This window comes from Meleagris gallopavo, chromosome 7 (genome assembly GCF_905368555.1).
Source record: "Meleagris gallopavo chromosome 7, MGAL_WU_HG_1.1, whole genome shotgun sequence".
NCBI lineage: Eukaryota > Metazoa > Chordata > Aves > Galliformes > Phasianidae > Meleagris > Meleagris gallopavo.
Genome location: NC_139410.1, coordinates 10,826,784 through 10,840,522, shown reverse-complemented (window position 1 = coordinate 10,840,522; position 13,739 = coordinate 10,826,784). Strand labels below are relative to the sequence as shown.

General features: G+C 39.9%; 1 protein-coding gene across 4 annotated transcripts; it reads right to left on the bottom strand.

The window, feature by feature from the left end:
* Window positions 1–818: 818 nt before the first annotated feature.
* CASP10 (caspase 10) lies at window positions 819–13,294 on the bottom strand. Of its 4 annotated transcripts, none has more exons than XM_010713442.4 (12): window positions 12,816–13,294; window positions 12,149–12,322; window positions 10,089–10,426; window positions 9,852–9,951; window positions 9,405–9,540; window positions 8,534–8,622; window positions 7,392–7,434; window positions 6,888–6,959; window positions 5,366–5,454; window positions 3,881–3,989; window positions 2,712–3,216; window positions 819–2,115 (listed from the first exon to the last, which is right to left on the bottom strand). In XM_010713442.4, exons 3-12 carry the CDS (start codon window positions 10,400–10,402, stop codon window positions 1,959–1,961), a joined length of 1,614 nt encoding a protein of 537 aa, XP_010711744.1. In that variant the 5' UTR covers window positions 10,403–10,426; window positions 12,149–12,322; window positions 12,816–13,294; the 3' UTR covers window positions 819–1,958. The 4 variants fall into 4 exon arrangements, with proteins under 4 accessions (XP_010711744.1, XP_010711743.1, XP_010711747.1 ...); XM_010713441.4 differs by having other exon boundaries at window positions 10,089–10,531; window positions 12,816–13,293; XM_010713445.4 differs by lacking the exon at window positions 12,149–12,322.
* Between the last annotated feature and the right edge of the window lie 445 nt (window positions 13,295–13,739).

The following is a 13,739-nucleotide window of genomic DNA, read 5'->3' as shown; positions in this document are numbered from 1 at the left end:
TATCTTGCTCCACAGCTGCTGCTCCAAACAGTTTTTCTTGTATTCCCACACTCTTCCAACCCAAATCACTCTTACGATTCTAAGATTCTTGTCAGTCCTTGTACTGATAAAATTCAACTGTTATTTAAACATACGAAAGAGGAGTGCATCAAATCTGGACACTAATTTTGAGCCAGATACTTGATGATTCTATTATAACATTATATATTCTACTAGCAGAGAAAATATTTTCTACTGTGACATAAATGAAACTTCAAGCGTAGCAACTACACTAATTCAGAAGACTTAGAATACAGTCATGAATTGACTTAGAACGAAGGTCAATTCATAATAACAAAAAGTAACAAATATGTTCTGGCAGATTCGCTGCATTTTAATGCTTTGAATGATGCAAATCTCTCCTCCCAAACATCATGTATACTGCAAGCAAAAATTGGTTCCATGTGCACCAGTCCATGCTCTCTCACTTTTACACCTCAAGTCTTGAGCTATTTTACAGCTAGTAATTATAGATAACAATCACTGTTTTGTTGAAATAAACTAAGCTTCACTTCAGCTTAAGTCCTGAAGCAGTAGAAATCCCATTGATTGATGAGGCCCAACAGGGATGTAAGACAAGGGAATGGCAGAAATCTGTGCCAGAGTAGGTTCAAACCGAATATTAGGAAAAACTTCTTTACAATGAGGGCGGTCAAGCACTGGAAGGGGTTTCCTAGAGATGCCCCATGCCTGTCAGTGTCTAAGAGGCATTTGGATAATGCCCTCAATTACATGATTTATCTTTAGATTTGCCATGAAGCAGTCAGGCAGTTGGACAAGATGATCTGCGAAGGCCTCTTTCATCTGAATTATTCCATTCCATGCTATTCTACAGATAAGCAAGCAGAAGCAATGATAAGCTTTAGCCCTATACAAAGTTTTTATTATTACTTTCTTCCCCCTCCCCAACCCCAAGTTCTTAAAAAGAAGTATAAATTAAATTCAGTAACAAACAGGAAGGACGCAGATACACATAGTAAATGTCCCTAACAAAATAACATCACATTATTTTGATTAACTCTAAAACATACTCTGTTAGAAGCTTAATAAAGCCATCCCATATGAATGCGTTTTATTTCTTAAAGTAAGAAATCATGAAATTTAATGCTTCTAGTTAATCAGTCTGATCAACGTATGCAGATACAATGCTAAATATCATCATTTTGTAGTGCTCAGCTATTCCACACTAACTTTTCTTACAAGAAGTCATGTGGAAATGAGGGTTAACAAAGTTTCACAGAGGGAATACTGTAGCATTTTGTCTATGCTCAGTCTTGGAAACATCTCCTTGTAGGCGAGGTTGATGTTAGCTATTAGAGGGTATCAGTGTGTACAGCAAACATAACTATTGAAAAATCACTTGTTTTAAGTAATTTTCTTTCATTCCTAATTTAATTCTCCTCAACCTACTACTTAAACTTTCTCTTCTTCATTCCTAACTTTGCCTTTCTCTGTGAACACAGTTTATGGTTTTAGAGGTAGGTTTAAACATTATTAGTATGCAAAACAAAATTTGATGAGTCTAAACCAGACTGTTAACATCCTAGTTTAGATATAAAGGAATATATAGAAAGCTACATATGCAATCCTTATGCTGACTGAAACACACTTTTACATCTGCAGTCTGTGTCAGTACACAGTTTAACATCATAGAAACTTGCTTCTCCCATCCTTGAAAACTCTGAATAGATAGATGATGTAAATAGCTGGCACACTGATTGTGTTAACTGTACCTCTTCCAACTCAGCTTCAAAGTTTCTCTGGCAAGGGAAAAAAAAAAAAAAAAAAAAAAAAAAAAAAAAAAAAAAGGCCTTGACACTAATAGTTCCTCAGGAGTCAGTAACTGCCTTAAAACAGGTGCTGTTAATTGCATTTAAGGAGACATACTGACAAAAGGATGTATTAAAAAAGTCTCAATGTCACTGTGAAGGAGGAGGGTCTCTAGGTATTGGGAATATAAGTCTTCTTCTTAAGGTATATGCTGGCTGGGGCATCTGCTTCCTTATCCCACTATGGTCAACACGCTTGCTAACATCTTCATTAACTTCTGTGAGGATGGACAAAATATCTTCACCCCTGCAGCCAAAAAGAAAGCAAAAATAAAAAGTCAACTTCATTTATTAATGAGCAGATGGTAGACTTTCTCCATGTAACATCTCTCAGATAATCTAGAAGCTATAGTATAAACACTTAAAAGCCAAAAAACGTAAAACAAAGCACACCCTTTTTTTCCAAATTACCCTTCTTTTGATATTCGCTTGAGTCATACTAGAAATAGATTTTGAGGTTTCAACCCAAGCCATTCTATGATTCTATGACTTGACATTCAGTAATGAAAGAAGGGAGCAAAATATTTTCATCTAAATCCACTAAAGAAATGGATGGCTCCATCTAATATGATAGAGATTGGAAGTTCAGAGGTTCTTAGGTAGGCTTTTTTTTTTTTTGAGGGGTAGTTCCCCAGTAAACTTCACATTGATCCGATTAACACTAAGCTACTACTGGTGTGTTAATGTAAATGTATCAAAGATGAATTATCATACCAGCAGTTTCACTGATTTTGCCTATTTCAGAACATGGATTAATGTTACTACTTGAATTTGCCTTCAGAGAAAAATAAAAGGGGAAGTTCCTCCCATTTTTTCGTAAGAGCTAAATAAATAATTATTTACCTTGGTACCAACAACTGTAGCTTGCTGCACAAGGCCTGAATATACCAAGTACCCTGCTGAACATGTCGGAAAGAAGCATATCCGTCAATTGTGGCCATGCCTAGGAGGAAATCAGCCTCTTCAGGAATACTTTCAGAAGGAGAAATGCTCTGTTGTACAGAAGAGAAGTCAGGAACTCGTGCATCAGTTTCAATATAGACAGGGCGCTGTATCTCTTTACCTTGGCATGCTTGGATAAAGAACAGTTTGGGTTTTTCAGTCAACTGTGGACATTGTTTGGCAGTGAAGTAGGTCATGATAGTGCGTATTGATACAAGCTTCCCATCTTTCCCATACACTGCTCCTGACTCTCCATGAGATAGAATGCAACAAACAAAACAGTCCCTATCCTTGTGGTCTTCTGAACGCTGCCATGCTTGCATCAGTTCTTTAATCTGATCAGATGTCTGATCTGTGTAAGTCCTCACATCCAGACCAAGCCATTTGAATACTCTCTCCAATTCCCCTGTAATTAAAGATAAGAAAGAAAAATTGAGGCAATAGAAAACCATTTTATGGTCATCATGCAAGCTAATTTTAAAAGACCTCATACGCTGATCCTTCTGCAAATTCATCCTTATACTATTATCAACTAAAAGTTAATGGAATAAAGGTGACATCAGCTCAAACACAGTAACTGATTCCTTCTAGACAAGTTTCAGAAAATACAATGACATTGTACAGTGTACAATCACAAACTGAGTTCAAAATTAAGGTGATCTCTTTTGAAACCTTCTTAGAATGTTCTTTTCCAACTGCAGTTTTGACTATTACAGAGTTCTATCAATTAGAGACAAATAGAATAAAGAGTACACATGGAGCTGTTTGCTTAAGGAGTTATGCATTATATAAAATGACAGTCTGTATCTATAACAAAGAACTAAAACTAAGTAAAAAGGAATTCTTGAACTATTTAAAGAACAATCTAACTTTAAGAAAAACTCAGCGGTTCTTTGGTCTTTAGTCCTTCCTGGAAGGATACCTAAGTGACATAACATATATCAAAAATTTTACTGTTTAAAAATATTTACTGAAACACATAAAAAAAAATATAGACCAATACAAGAAAATCAACTCACATGAGGAAATAAAGAGATCAACCCTTCAAAAATCTTACTTCAAGAACTTACAGGCATCTTTATAAGAACCCTTTCTCTCTTGAAGAACCCCATCAAATTTAACATTATTAATAACGAGACAAATTCCTCTCTGTGGCCCATCCATTTTGTAAGTTGACACCTGTAAAAAGCATAAGAAAAACAGCTTACAGCCTCAGAGAACTTATGTGACGGATATGTGAGCTCTAGAAATCATATTTCCTTAATATGATTGGCAACCAGAACACTAGAGGTGCCTAAGACTCCAGGTTATTTCTGACTCATGGAACTCATTATGCCTCCTTGTGTGAAGAGGCATGAATGAAGTCTCAAGCACACTATCACCAAACTGCAAAGGAAGGGTTTAACAACTAAGTTGGTGATCTGTATGCAATCTGAACTGGTGTTAGGGTTAGCAGTATTTCACTGTCAGGAAAAGATTTAAACTTGAAGTGGCAAAGGGTTTACCCTCAAACTTGACAACATTAGACATCTGATTTCATTTTGTGAGGAATATTGAGTGCCTACTGGTGGTTCTGGAAAGGGATGCAATGAGAACAGAGATCTCACACACGAACAAACCTGCCACACTAGCAGTTTCACTGAGGCTTAGAAATTACCACCCTCTTTTAAGAAACAATGCTTTAAAAATTGAGAAGTCACCAAAACCTCAAATATTATCCCTAATTTTAACCTCAGGTAAAAATTAGAGTTCCACCATTCCAGTTCTTCTCTGCTAACTGTAAAGAACAATAAAAAATACCTGGATTTTGTGCATTTTATTTGGATGAAATTAACACACCACCCCAAAAACTCCTTCAAGAGTAGCAGACAGTAGTGTTTGCTAGAGCATTCTGAACATCAGTTGTTGGCATAGAACTTCAAGAAATTAAACAGGTATAAACAAATGCAGCAACGTGCTCTCTCAGTATCTGTGCTTATCACAAGGAAAAAGACATGGGGAGAATTCAATGGTCACACTGCTGTGCAAGCTTCAAGAACACATATAAGACTTGTAAAAAGGTACCTCTCAGAAGGCATGTTATCCCCTGGTGCATTACATGCCCATGATTACTGAGTACACTTGCCTTTCCTTCTCTTACCCTTCTTCCATAGTGGATAGAGTGTGAAGACAATATTATTAACTTTTTTTAAGCCACATCCAGAGAGAGAACTGTGAAGGTATGTGTGCCTCTGCTTCTACCTGCACATTCTGGTGCAATCTCCAAAATCTGCAACTCAAGATTACGCCAGATGATTTGCCTCTATTAGGGAGACAATGATGCGTGTACATCACCAAAGGCAATATGCCTGTTTTGCCTCACTATGTTTTTCAATATTTTGAAGTTCCTGACCTCCAAGGTTAGAATACCCTCCAAAATATTCTGGATCATCAGACTGCTCAACCAGCTTCACGAGACACAGAGAAATCTCACATGTTGTTGCATGCCACTGCAGGAATGGAGATCTTACATACCTACATATTCACAAATAATCATTTAAGAGATTATCTCAAACCTTGGATTCATTTTCTACACCGCTGAATCCTCCAGACAGCTGCAGGTTCGTTTTAGAGAAGACTTGTGTAAGATTAGGCACTCTGTTATCTAGGAAAAAACAGCATAAATATTTATGAGGATTAATCCAGTATTGGTGTATGTAGCAAAAAGGAGTTTAGCTACAGTACAGCCCTTTTTATATTTAAAATGGCGATACACTGAAAGGAATAATTCTTTCCATATGAGATAGTACTATCACTTACATGGCATGACATGTCTGAACATGTCTCCAGTTATTTTATTATATGTATTTTCATGACAAAGGCAAGGTTTCTGCTTGCACTGGTTTTAGGGAGCAAAGACATTTGCGGTACAATGATAGACTCTATCTGCAACAGTCAAATTAATTTTTCAACTGGAAATATTTAGAAATAAACTGCGCTGTAAGAGGGATCTGTGACTTCCTAGTGAAGCTTCCATTGTAAAATACTTTCAGTTCCTGAGCGATTCACAATAGTTCTGAGACAAAACTTTCAAACAGCATTCAAAGAAGTTCGAAGTGGAAAACAGCAGGTTGTGCTGTGATACTTTTTAACAGGCTGATATGTTGTGGAGTCACAAGGACAGCTGTATACATACCAGCCACTGTTATTTGCACATAATCCTTTCGGAGATCTGATCCAAATTGTAGCTTATTGCCATATAATCAATGAATATACAGATGTTATAATTAAGAAATATAAAAGAGAGTTTAGCTAAGCAGGTTAACCAAAAAAGGATAGAGGGCTTACCCTTGTCCTGGGCTCACTGGAAAACTACAAAAGGAGGGATCTCCAGAAAAAGGTCCTTCCCCACTGGTGGTCAGCTCTTAAATGGGGTCTAGGAAAGATGGAGCCAAGCTCCACCCCTTCCAGCAGCACAGGTGAATTGCCTTCATCTGTGCTCCCAGGGCTGACTCAGTGCTCATCTCAGGTGATCAATCAGAGGTTCAGGCTGTGATTCAGCAGTTCCCATACAATTACTAATTTATTTATGTTTCCTTCTGAACCTGCTGAAACTTTCCCCTTCTTCTCGTACCTATCTCAGGCTACTTAATGCATTCAACATCTATTTCCACTGTATAACACCTGGTGACTTCCCCAACTGGTAATCTTTCTAACTTCGCTTTTCCAGGAAGACACTGGAAGACGTGCAATCATTAACTGTACACGTTACGCTCTCTCAAGCATAAAGAAGTTCCAGGAACTAAACCAATTTTTGTCTGTTTGCTTATTTCTATCCTCAGACCTTTTATTTTCTGCTATTTTAACAGCTGTTCAGCAAATGTCTGAGAAGAACTGCCAGAGAACCGGCATTCCTGAAATGGAATGGAGAGACAAAGTCCAGTGCATCTTCTCATTTCCTCTATAAAGATCCAAAGATCCCAGAGGTATGGCAGAAAGGGCTACAAGAATTGGTGTGGTCCTTTTAAATAACACATTAAACTTCAGGCAGCACAGAATAAAAAGAGCTTAACAATTAAACACTAAGAGAAGACAAACCTTGCCTGCCAGGTACAGAGTTCACATTTCCAGTATGTTCCCACGGGCTCCCAGGTTCTTCAATATGATGATCTATACAGCAAAAGAAGTCTGAGCTATAGTCTCACACAAAAAAAATTAACTGTTCAGTTTTATAAACAGTCACAGAGATCTATTCCTTCCAGGCATATTTGAACAGAGCACTTGTTTTTTCTTCTCGGGAAGAACAAACAATCTTTTTACTACTAACCTTTATTTCACCTACTAAAAGAAGCATGTTAGTTAGTTTCTAGTAACTGACTGACTAACAAAGTGCAAGGGATTTCCCAATTTTCTCCCATTTACATAAGACCGGAAATCCTTCAAATCTTCTTGTGCAGAAAGCAAAATACCCTTCCAAGTAAGACAGCAAGGTAATGCAAGGTGTGTTGCATTAAACCAAATGCTAGAAGTTTACTACAGTAAATAATTGTATGTAATAAACATAAAAGTAACAAAACTGAGTATGTTTTTGGAAAGTCTTACCATGGACACTGGAACTGACAAATTTGATTTGATTTGAGGTCTCCTATTTTTTGAGTGAAGAAAAGAACATTTTAAAATCATTGTGTGTACGCAAATGTACACGCACACACATATATCTCATAGTGGTTTTAGCAAAACAGGCTTAATAAACACCAAAGCTTTCTAAGTAGCAGATAACAAGGTAACAAAAATACCAAATTCCTAAGAGCAGGAAGTATAATGAAACTACAAAAGGCTTTTTCACTTATTGCAAATCTCATGGAGCTGCAAACAAGCATTTTTTCATACAGATAAAAGAAACAGCAATTTTTTTTTCAGTTTCAAATGATCTTTCAGTATAGGGGTGGGCAATCACTAAAAACAAAGAAAGAAGTCTGACGCTGCCCCTTATCAATTCTCTTGGATAGTATTTTTTTTTTTCCTATCTATATTTTTGTACTCTGGCATTAATTTTCTTACCATGCCAAATGTCATGCATGAAAGCAGAGCAAATATAATTCAAAGCTGCAGTAATGCAAGCTTTTGATACTGACTAGCCCATTTTCCTCAGCTCTTGTCTACCAGGACTGCACTTCTGGGAAGTATCATCAAAAAGACCATTGCTTTCCTCATTCAGAACTGGAATAAAACTCCCTCCCCTAAAAAGAAATCTGTTATAAGCCATGCAAGTTAGGTTTCTTAATCTGCTTCATCATTCAGCTGCAGAAATGATCTAACAGAGCAAGGACTGCTACAGTGAAGGAATGGGAACACTCCTTCAGAAGCAGCAATTTGAACCGGTTATCAGTGTTAATCCTTGGAGATAGATAGTTTAGTGATGATCAGACAAAACTTTAAAAATCTGCAATTCATGTCTCATTCTCTAGAAGGCCCTCTTATACCTCTCTCTCACGTTTCTCCTCTTAGTGTTATCTTTTCCTCCAATTGCACATGACCAGCAGTAGTTTTTCAGTTGAAACTATTTGATGCTATATGGAGCTGTATTTCTTATATGCAGAACAAATATGCTCATCACCTTATTAAATCAAGTGGAAAGAATTAGTGAAACAGAGAGCCAACCAAGTATGGATTCAAAGTGAGGGCAAAGAAAAAACAAACCCCAAACACTAAAACCCTTGTAGACAGCATGTGTTCCAGTGTACCTGAGGGGAATTGAATATTCTGATGCCTACAGCGTAAGATGGTGAAGATTCCTCGACTGGAAGAGCATTCTCTTGTTGAGACAGAGACACTAAGAAAAGGAAAAAGGAAAATAAGTGAGAGAAGTCACGTGTGTTTTGGTTAAATCCCTATGAACCTGCACATTGAAACAAATGCAGACCTATACTTAATGAAAGGTGTATTAAAATAGAAAACAACTTTGAAATACACAAAGGAAGCACATGGGACTGGACCCCTTGGAAGTATTGAATGCCCTCACACCTGTTTAAAACATAGCTTTGCAGTTCCCAGAATTTGTTTCCCATTGCTAAAATAATCGGAAGTAGAATCTTCTCTCCAATATGCTTATAGTCACTTCATAGGACATTAAGTGTAGCAGTGTCACTGTAGTACAACACCCCTGAGAACACCAATCACACATTTAAAAATTAAAGTTACCATGTATCAGACAAACACACAAATTGCCTTGCCAGCTTACTAGCAAGCAACTGCTTTGTAGATGTATACATTTATGAATCACAGAGTGTCTTTTATAGGATAGTCATCATCATCATCTCAGTGCTACCCACATAGAAACTGAGGAGTGTGGCATAACTATAAATGGGTTTTTAGTTTCTCAGCCAGTTCTGTATGTGCTGGACTGCTCTGCATGGCCTCAAATATTCAAACACATTCCTACTGGGGAATAATGATGTAATACAAGTTAGGGACAGTTAGGCTGAACTTGCGTGTGAACGTACTGAGCAGACCCAGTTTAGGAAAGCACACATAGATCTCAAAGTTCAGTTGCCCAGACCCTCATAGAGCTTCCTGCATTTTAGCAAGTATATTCTCTGACTCTGAATTTCTCACCATTTGCCATTCTGTAGCAGTTTATTGTTTCCAGGAGATCAGGTGAAACATTTCTAAAGACTTCCTCCAGTGTCTGCACATTGTTTTCAGATAAAAGACCCTGTTTTTCCAATAAAATCAGCAACTCCAAAGCAGACTGATAAAGAAGATAATAAAATATATTTATTGTTCTTAAACTTAAGACTTAAACTTAAAACCATTTGTTTCAGCCCTGATGGTCTCTAATAATCTATCATCTGCTTTGCTTCCTATCAATACAGTCCAAACAGTCAATTTCACATCACACAGAGAGAGAGCTTCCTCCTTGCTCACCCTATGAACATTGACCAGCTTAGTCACACACCACCTTTTCTGCCAAAGACTTCTCACACTTCTTCTCCCATTCCACTCCCACTCCGATCTTCTTCCCTCCCCACCACATGCATATTTGCCACTCTTCCCACATACAGTAATTCTGTGTCGCTTTGGAAGATGGTTTCTCAGGAGGAATACAATTTCCTGCAACATCTCATTGGTAATGTTCTCTGACAATTCATACAGCATCTGCCTGTAAGAGAGACTCAGTGAGACAAAGGTAGAACAGACAGTGGAGAAACTAAAAGCGATATGAGAAATTAAAGGAAAGGGAAAAAGAATGTTATAGATGGCAGTAATGGAGAGAACAGAATCTCGTTACATACTTACCTATACGGAGACACTTTTCCCTTCTCACACAGACATTCTTGCACTTTCTCCTTGGTATAGCCAAGGGAACTGAGCAAGGAGTGATATTTAATTCTGTATAACAATTCAGCTAGCAGGAAAGTATCTTTCTCATTCAGATAATCTTCATCTATAAGAAGCTGAAAAATGTCCATTGCTGACTGCACGCTTTCTAGTTTTCTGAAGGGGATCAAGTCAGTACAGAGAAATTTTAATGCTGCTACATCTTCAGCCCCCAAATTTTCATCGATGAGCAGGAGCAGCTGACGAAACTGCAAGCTGTCAACATCCTCCATGTTGTTGGCACTGATGATCTCTACCTGAACGTCAAATTAAATGTTGGTAACAGCCAAATCTCCAGCAATCCTCGTAATTATAAATAATAATAAGATATAATCCAATGAGGTTTGAAAGACTTGAATTCTCTGCAAAAGAGAAGTTTCCTTTTAAACCAATCTGAAACATACTTCCTTCTCCAAGTGCAAAACAACAGAGAGTAAATTTGGCAGTGTACAATCAACAAATATACAATTAGCAGAGTGGCATGATAAGGCTGGTATTTAACAGGTCATATAACTAGAAGGATTATCATGATGGAAAGAGACAATCTAAAACAAGTGAAAGGCTTACCCGTATCCTAGGCTTGCAGAAAAAACTCCAAAGAGAGCTATTTCCAGAAAGAGACCCCTCACCAGTGGGGGGTCAGCCCTTAAATGGGATCTAGGAGAGGTGGAGCCAGACTGCACCCCTTCCTGTCACCTGTGCTCCCAGGGCTGACTCAGTGCTTGCCTCAGGTGATCAATCAGAGGTTCAGGCTGTGATTCAGCGGTTTCCATACAGGCAGATGTTCTATACAACCCTGTCCTAACTTTGATGTCAGCCCTGTGCTGATCAGAAATCTGTGACCTCAAGAGATCCCTTCCAACCCAATCCTTTTATTTCTTTATATCATCTTTAACATTCAGAGCTTCAATTCTTTACACTGTTGGTGGGTGGGAAGACTCCCTGCTTATTGCAAAATCACTTATTCCTTGATCTTCTACTAAACTCTTTTCCATTTAGTGCAGGAAAGCCTCTGTGCAAGCAAATTAATCCTACTGAAGTTTCCAATAGAGAGCCATTATCCTTTTATGCACTAACTTCTTCAGTGTAGCTTATGCAGTTATTGTTTGCCTGTGCAATGTTTTATAAGGAAACTAATTTAAGAAAGAGCTTTAGTGCCTTCCTTCTGCCCAGACAGGCAGGTAGGTTCTTAGTCTTTTCAGAGCAGTTGAGATGAGCAAAGCTTTCTACGTAAGAGAGCACATGGGAAAAAAAAAAGCCAGGGAAGCAGAGCAGAGAAGAACCTCCAAATTCAGATTTGTTGAAGCACCTAGGTGGACAGCAGCTCAGCAGATCACAAAGGATATCATAGTGTGTTGGGGACACAGAGATTTCTGCAATTTTGCGTTCAAGGATAGATAGAAAACGTAATTCCAAGTCCTGGCACCCAGCTAGATACAAGCATCATCTACATTTCAAGTAAGAGAGCTGTCAGGTTCCAGGAGTCCTGCACTCTCTTCTGTCCCTTCATCATGAGTGAAAAACCACATGAAAACAAACAAACAAACCCTCAGATCACTTTTTCCTGTATTCAAAATTTAATAGCTCGGTAACTATTCTTTACAATTTCTCCTCAATTTGAACTCCATGTTGTGAAACTTTCTTCATTTAAGAAACCAGTAACTATCAAAAAGGTCTGGAATCAATTGAAATCAGCTTAGCCAAGCTACTTCTAAACCTTGTTCTGATGCTTTAATCAAGTAAATTTAGTAGAATAGCTTAGGTTAAATTGATTCCTGCCTATGCCAGCAAGCCCGTATAAACCAGGTTCAAACTGAATAGTGACTATTTGTAATTTGGAGCTGATTATTTTAACTAAATCTGATAATAAATCATAGCTTTAGGAGAAGAGGGTCAAGTTGTGCATAGCCCAAGCATACATAATTGTTTCATCAGCAAACTGAACTGAAGCAAGACCCAGAACAAATTCTTTCACCTACCCTTCAAACAGTTTTCAAGTTGTGCTGCTGCGGCTCCTGGAACACCCTTCACTGCAAACACTTTCTGCTTGAGTTCAGAATATCCTTACAGCCACTAAACATGTGCTGAATTTACCAGTTGTCCTGAAGTCTTTTTCCATCCATAGTAAGGCCCAGCCGTCCCTCCTAGCAACACTAGGAGAAGAGACACCACCAATTCATCGCTTGAAGCCTCCCACTCGGTTTACAGCTACGGTATTTCTGGAACCCTCTAGCACTTATGCATTTTATAAGCGACACTCGATGGCCAGGACCTCCTCACCCCCCAGGTTTGCCACGGCTCATAGCCAGGCCAGCAGGGCATTAACAAGCACAAAACCGACGCACGTAGAGAGGTGGAACTGCCGCTCTAATCTACGCTTTGCATAATATCCATAGGGAAGGAAAATCACACAAAATAAGCGGTGAAGATTATCAAGTTACTGTTTTTTCCTCTAACGTTCTACAGGACGGGACGTTGCCTAACATAAAGATTTTAAAAGAACGCAAAACCACGAACGCAGAACAGCAAAGCTCAGCCCGCGGCCCCGCAAACAACGGAATCAAGCGGCCGCAGGGGGCGGCGGAGCAACACGGGAAGAAGGCGCGTTCTTTCGTTCCTCCTCCGTTCCAGTCTCTCCTTTCTCACCTTCGGAAGAAATTCGCGCCTCTCTCCGTTCCCGGCGGCCGCTGTGCGCGTGGTGCGCAGCGCTGCCCGCTCAGTGCCCTGCCGCCAGGCGCGGCCCCACGTGCTGAGTCACAGCGCCGCTGCAAGGCGCCGCCAGCCCGCCGTCCTGGAGGAGGGGCGGAATTCCCAGGAACGGGACTGGAAAGCGGGACAAAGCCCTTGAGGACGCGCCTCCCAGCGCGACGAGCTGCTGGTGGGCGGCTCTGCTCCGCAGAGTTCGGCCGAACGCCGGGCCGCCCTTTCTCCTCCTCGCAGGGTGCGGAGCCGCGCGGGCAGCGCCCTCCGCCCGGTGCCGCGCCGCAGTCGGCCTCGGGACTTTTGGAACTCCCCGCCCTGGCCCCAGCCCTGGAAATTCGCTAAATAATCTGGAAAAAAAAAAAAAATACGGAGACTCTCGCAAGGCAGAGTATAAGGAGCGAGAAGTAACTCTTTTACTACTTTCACTTTCGGTATCAAGCCCCTTTTAAAGCAGTTTACATTAAAAAAGAAGGGGAAAAAAAAAAAAAGCAGAGGCCTAGTTTATCACGCACATGCAACTTGAGATCAGTGCTTGTGGGAGACAGCTTCAATGGAGCTTTTTCGCAAGGCCGGCCGGCCGGCCCTTCACTGCCGGGAGGACGGAGAGCGCGCCCTGCCCAGCGCAGCCCTCATACGGAACGCGGTGCCACTCCACGCCTCCGGGATGAGCGCTTCGTGCGTGTACTGCTGCCCAGCACACAGCCAGGGGGTGAATTCTCTGTGAAACGAACAGGTTCTCTGGCCGTCATGCTCTCAGTTCGCTTTTACAGAATCGTGGTAACTCCACAGCCACCTTTAGCAAGCACTAAAGGTCTAAGAGAGCCGCTGGCCAAGAATTCCAAGAGGTATTCTGGGCTGAAGGGAGAC

Bases quoted from the DNA above. Each gene is read 5' to 3' on its own strand.
- CASP10 (XM_010713442.4), bottom strand. From the start codon at position 10,402: ATGGAGGATGTTGACAGCTTGCAGTTTCGTCAGCTGCTCCTGCTCATC. The intron at 5,455-6,887 runs GTTTGTCTTCTC...GTTTTTTCCTAG, and splicing joins CTCTGTACCTGGCAGGCAAG to ATAACAGAGTGCCTAATCTT. The intron at 2,116-2,711 runs GTAAATAATTAT...TTTTGGCTGCAG, and splicing joins CTACAGTTGTTGGTACCAAG to GGGTGAAGATATTTTGTCCA.